The sequence below is a fragment of the Pungitius pungitius genome, chromosome 4, assembly GCF_949316345.1.
Source record: "Pungitius pungitius chromosome 4, fPunPun2.1, whole genome shotgun sequence".
NCBI classification, from domain to species: Eukaryota; Metazoa; Chordata; class Actinopteri; order Perciformes; family Gasterosteidae; genus Pungitius; species Pungitius pungitius.
In genome coordinates, this window is record NC_084903.1 from 24,189,485 (window position 1) to 24,195,484 (window position 6,000).

At 51.3% G+C, this 6,000-nt stretch overlaps 1 protein-coding gene across 1 annotated transcript in view; it reads right to left on the reverse strand.

The window, feature by feature from the left end:
* otog (otogelin) overlaps nt 1-4,745 on the reverse strand; it is a 29,152-nt gene extending 24,407 nt beyond the window's left edge. The window contains exons 1-9 of the mRNA XM_062562031.1: nt 4,733-4,745; nt 3,782-3,880; nt 3,058-3,215; nt 2,516-2,637; nt 2,169-2,377; nt 1,669-1,799; nt 1,464-1,570; nt 665-774; nt 32-157 (exon numbers count right to left, since the gene is read on the reverse strand). Of these exons, the coding sequence (XP_062418015.1) occupies nt 32-157; nt 665-774; nt 1,464-1,570; nt 1,669-1,799; nt 2,169-2,377; nt 2,516-2,637; nt 3,058-3,215; nt 3,782-3,880; nt 4,733-4,745 (1,075 nt within the window). The remainder of the gene's footprint in view (nt 1-31; nt 158-664; nt 775-1,463; nt 1,571-1,668; nt 1,800-2,168; nt 2,378-2,515; nt 2,638-3,057; nt 3,216-3,781; nt 3,881-4,732) is intronic.
* Nucleotides 4,746-6,000: the final 1,255 nt, after the last annotated feature.

A 6,000-nucleotide genomic window follows, 5' to 3' on the forward strand; every position in this document is an offset into this window, starting at 1 on the left:
AGTGACGGCCTGAATGAGAATAGATGCGCACCGTCGGGGCAGTAGCACCCGTCCAGGCAGGCCAGCCTGCTGTCGATGCAGGTGCGCTCCAGGTTGCAGGAGGCCGGGCAGCAGCTGATGCACTCCCTGTACTGCAGACCCAACGGGCACTGCTCGGCTGGTCCCAAAGGAGGAGAACAAAACACACATTTCAAAAGGTCTGTATCGGGCACTGATGCCTCAAGTTACATTTATAGTTCACTATAAAGAGGCTAAATCCAAACACATCGGATATATAAAATTAGGTCATGTGGTAACATTTTGAGGTGGACCGTAGCCGCAGTTAGCTCGCGCTTCTTTAGCTAACGTTCATTTCGCCGGACACTTATCTGACTGTTATGACTTTTTTAAGTAGTAATATATTGACAATTTCTACATTGAAGGTGCTAAAAATATACAATTTTATGTTATTCACCCTTTAATTGTATGTCTCATGCTTTCTATTTGAATTTTGAATTTTTCTGCAGAAATAAGTCCTAAATTCTGAAAGTCAGTCGGCGTGTTTGCAACTCAGAATCTCTCATCAAGACCAAAGATTAAGACATTTTAAAAGTTTTTTACGTAAGCTTTAAACTTCTGCCGATTGCACTCAGGCTCCAAACACCTACTCTACTGAGAAACGTACCACACTGAGGAACGTGCTGCCTCCAGCCGTGCAGTGGGTGGTCGGCGTGGGCACAGGCCCGGGCGTACTCGCTGAACACCTGGCATACCGCGGCCCCTTCGGGACCCGACCTTTAACACAGAAAAGACTCTTTGAGCGCAGCCAGGAGGAAAGGTGTGGCCACGTGGGCCACATGCCCCAGATAAACCCCCCCCCCCCCCCCCCCGCAGTAATGAGTCGTGAGTAAATCTTCAGGCCGCCATCGCTAAAGCTGGAAGGAAAGCTGCGTGTCGTAGTGTGGCTCCAACATCTTAAGAGGGGGCATTTGTGTCTTTATCACCGGTGTCGGTTCCAGCTCACTCTGAGTTCACTTTAAACAGACTGCCGGGGCTACAGTTACCCACAGAGAGAGAGAGGGCACGTTCGGGATCATGGACCCGAGCCATCAAAACACACCGCTGAGAGCGCAGAGAGCGACTCAGCGCCTTATGAGTAGAGGAGTTGGGACCAAAATGAGACCAAGAATCACATGGATTCATTTAGTGTGAAATAAGGCACCAAAGAACTTTAATTAAACCACAGACGGTTGAGCCATGACGGATTAAGGCCACCGCCATGTTGTTGTTTTGCAACCAATCAACAGGAAGTTACCATATTTGGACTCTAAAGAGCAGCCATACCTCAAGAAAACAAATGGCTCAATTCCCTCAAAGGTCTGTGTTGAAAGTCACTATCCAAAATGGATTAGCCTCTATGGTGGTAATGACACCCTGAGGTGTCATCGGAGGTCACCATCGGGGGGGCTAAAGGTCGTCCTTACATGCAGAGGTCGTTGGAGCAGCCGGCCATGAAGGACAGCGGGCTGACAAACTCGTGGCAGCTGTGGAACGGCGGCTCCATCAGCGCGGCGCAGACCTCCTCCACCTTCTGCAGCCACCAGCACACAAAGACAGACGTTGGTCTCCTGAGGACATTCACACACTCGCACGATTCTCCCTCCGCAAAAAAAAAAAAAAAACCTTTACCATCAGGACGTGAGCTTCGACCGCGGCGCAGGGCGAGGAGAAGCCAGAGGGCACCATGGGACATCGGGCCTCGTGAGGCTGGGCCTCCGCCCAGCTGTTCCCAAACATCTCTACGTCATGGGTCAGCACCCCTGAGGGAGACAGAGGAGAGCGGTAACACGCCTGGTACAGAACGGTGAGCCCGGTACCTAGGAGCAGGTCACATTCGGTTTTAGAGGAAGAACGGGAGATTTCTTTTGGATATCAAAATACAAAGAAATACATTTTTTTATACATTGCAAAACATGAACAGGAATTAAAAGACTTTTAACTCAATTGACTTAAAAACCATATGATGAACTTAAAGTACCACAACGCTTTAATATCATGTTTTCCTGTAAAACGTCAGAGTTTACGACGGTATCGGTAAATGGATCTGGTTCCGCTTCATGAGGAGGTCCCCCCCCCCGGCCCCCGGCGGAGGCTGGAGCCTCCGATTGGCTGGAATGGGGGCGGCGTACCGTAGCTGGTCCTCAGGTCGTCCTGCACGTCGGCGTTGAAGTTGCCGCACAGGCCGCAGGGCCTGCCCACCAGCTCCGGGCTGAGCTTGAGGTAGACGGAGCCGCTGCCCCCCTCCCAGGCCAGCGTGAAGCCGCGCTGCTGCGTCACCAGCACGTACTGGGAGATGCGCTCCAGCTGCAGGTCGTGGACGTGATGGGGCAGCCGCAGACTGGAGAGGAGCGAGAGGAGGAGACAGTGAACGCACCGCGACATGGACGCCCCCCACCCCCCCCCCTCCCCCTTCCTGCGTTGACCCATGCGCAGGTGACGAACTGAAATAAAGATGCTCCGTGTGTGTGCCGCTGACCTCTGGCCTTTGAAGGTCACGTCGGTGGCGTGCAGCTGGACCTCCCCGTCCCACGGGAGGAAGAGGCTGACGGATCGGCGGCAGGTGTAGGGGGCGGAGCCACAGCCGGGGTCATTGTGGACCTGCACACAGCAAATAACAATTTAAAAAGAAACATCTCTCTTAGTTTATGAAAGATACGAACCCTCACGATGCGTTTGGGTCCCTCTGGTTTGGTTTTCCCATACACAGATACAGTATCTGCTGCCTTTTCACGGGAAGGGGGGGCGGGGGGCGCGAACAAAGTCCCGGTCTGTTGCAGATGCTCTCAAGGCATCATGGGTAATTGCGGTATTTAATGGTAATTGACTCTAATAACCAGATAGCTTTCACTAATCTTCCCAGCAAATCTTTTTACCTCAGGGGAGAGGGGCGAGGAGGGAGGAGGGGGGGGGACCTGGAACGTCACGGGAGTCAGAAAGCGAGAGTGTGTTTCAGACTGGAAGCGGGGGCGCCCAACCAGAACCATCTGGGCATCTTCCAGGGGGGGGGGATTTACTGACCTGAATGACGAGGCCGGCCTGGGGGCTTTCCTCACAGTCCCTCAGCAGAGTGTACGTGCACCGGCCCGGGAAGTGGAAGTAGAGGCCGTCGAAGGTCTCGAAGTTGTACTGACCCCACGACCGGCACGTCATCTCCCGCTCAAAGCCCGGGTTCGGAACTGGGCCCAAAGCAGAGAGGAAGGGAAGTAGGGATTAAGGAAGGTCGGGTCTGAAGAGACAATTAAGAGACCGTTCTGTCTCAATGCTTCATTCAGAGAGTGAAAAAATAACATCTGTCACAGCGCCCTGAGAGTAGCACAAAAGACACGTAACCCAACCTTCAACCAATCAGAGCAGAGATCACTGACCGGGTCACACGCACTCACGTTTTACAGGTAAACCTGCCTCTCAAAGATGAAGGTGTTTCATGTGTCTCACCCTGCTGGTAGTTTTTTGTCACTTTACTGAAAGTCAAAGAACCCGCAACTTTAACGTAGATGAAAGTGGAGCTGATGTGAATGTGTACGATTTATATTAAATATATATGGTACTAATAATCTGAATCTACAAAGGAACAAAAGCTGCCCTGTGAATGTAGTAAGAAGTTCCTCAGGTGCTTTGAAAAACACAAGTTGTTGATAATGCAGCATGAAATGAACTAGAGCTAGTTGATCATCACCATTCTTCCACTCTCATAAGGGCTGGTTGTTGTAGAACATGTGGGCAGCAGGTGTGTGGTGCGTACCTGTCTGACACCTGTGCCCAGTGGCTTGGTACAAGCTGCAGTCACATGACTCCGGATGGACGCAGCGTCCTCCGTTCAAGCAGGAGGACCAACACGGCTCTGAAACACAGCGACATTTCCTCCTCAATGGCAGTAAAAATGTTCAATGAAGGAACTTAAATGATGAGAACAGAAATGTAATTGTTTGGTATTTTGAAGTTTTAAAGCTTCTTTCATCACGTCAACAGCAGCATAAGTAACCCGATGCCTCCACACTGAGAATCACTGAAACGCACCAACAACTCTGCTGCAGGTCAGGATTTTAGATTTTGAATCGCCATCTGGCAGCCCCACCCCAAAAAGAAATGACCCGGTCCAACGCACCACCCTGCAGCAGCACCATCTGCTTGGTGGGCTCACCCCATCCAACACAGGCCCAGGTACCGTTGCCTACAGGGGGGGGGGGGTTGATCAGATCAAAGCTATTTCTCTTTTGTTCTCTCAAGTCAAACAGGGGCTCACCTGTTGTTCTATTCAAAGGTGAGTTGCCCCGCGATGCTTCTAAAAACAGATGGAATATCTGCTGTGGGTGTTTCCAGGAGACGGGACTCATGTTTAGTGCAGCCAATGATATGGGATCAATGCTATGAGGGATGTATATATATATATATATATTTAAAAGTGGCAAATACCTCATATATATATAATATTTGACTTTTTCTTACTCATCAAGTTATACAGGGGATCAATATGACTCGTGGTTAATGAACGCTGAAGCGCATCACTAATTGCTCAAAAGCCATGGAAGCCGGTTTGATCAGCCCATCAAACTCTGAGCAACAAAATCAATGAGCAATTTTTCCAAAACATGATGTTACCACTATGTTTAGGACTTCAGACTCTAAATGGACTGGGAATCTGAACTGGGCTGAGTAAAATACAATAAACATGATCTAATTGTTTCACCATCACCAGCGATCCACATGGCGCCTTTGAGCTGGGACAGAATCCTCCATCTGGACCTTTGAGAACATACCTTGCGTCCTACGAATCGATGACCTCGGGGCTTCCTTCGCCTGCCCGGCGAGCAGTGAACCGTTAACCAGACGCCCGTCTCCGCTCGCCGCGCTTCCCGCTGAACTCGAGGATAATTGGTCGGACGGCCCTGAGCCGGTCTGTGATTGGTCGGACGGCCCTGGCGTTGACAGTGATTGGTTTTGGGGTGTGGAGCCGGCTGAGTCGTGGTGGGTTGTTTCCAAGTTGGTTGTGGATCGATTAGCTGGTGTTAAACTGGATGCTGATTGGCTGGATGTTGAGGTGAGTGTTGATCGGTTTGATGGTGTTTGGCGAGATGATGATTGGCTGGGTTTTGGGTTTGTTGCTGCTGCGTGGCTTACTGGCACTGTGTTAGTTGGTGATAGGCTGGATTTTGGTGAGCTGATTGGGGAGAGGATGGGTGCCACCTTCTTCTGCTGTGATTGGCTACGTGGTGGAATCTCACTCTGTAATTGGCTGCCTTCTTTGTTGGCTGCCTCTTTTGTTGGTGATTGGCTGGTTGGTAATGTGCTGCCTGGTGATTGGCTGGTTGGTGATGTGCTGCCTGGTGATTGGCTAGTTTGTGTTGTGCTGCCTGGTGATTGGCTGGTTGGTGGTGTGCTGCCTGGTGATTGGCTGCTTGGTGATGTGCTGCCTGGTGATTGGCTGCTTGGTGATGTGCTGCCTGGTGATTGGCTGGTTGATGATGTGCTGCCTGGTGATTGGCTAGTTTGTGTTGTGCTGCCTGGTGATTGGCTAGTTTGTGTTGTGCTGCCTGGTGATTGGCTAGTTTGTGTTGTGCTGCCTGGTGATTGGCTGCTTGGTGATGTGCTGCCTGGTGATTGGCTGGTTGGTGGTGTGCTGCCTGGTGACTGGCTAGTTGGTGTTGTGCTGCCTGGTGATTGGCTGGTTGGTGGTGTGCTGCCTGGTGATTGGCTGGTTTGTGTTGTGCTGCCTGGTGATTGGCTGGTTGGTGGTGTGCTGCCTGGTGATTGGCTGGTTGGTGGTGTGCTGCCTGGTGATTGGCTGCTTGGTGATGTGCTGCCTGGTGATTGGCTGGTTGGTGTTGTGCTGCCTGGTGATTGGCTGGTTGGTGGTGTGCTGCCTGGTGATTGGCTAGTTTGTGTTGTGCTGCCTGGTGATTGGCTGGTTGGTGGTGTGCTGCCTGGTGATTGGCTGGTTGGTGGTGTGCTGCCTGGTGATTG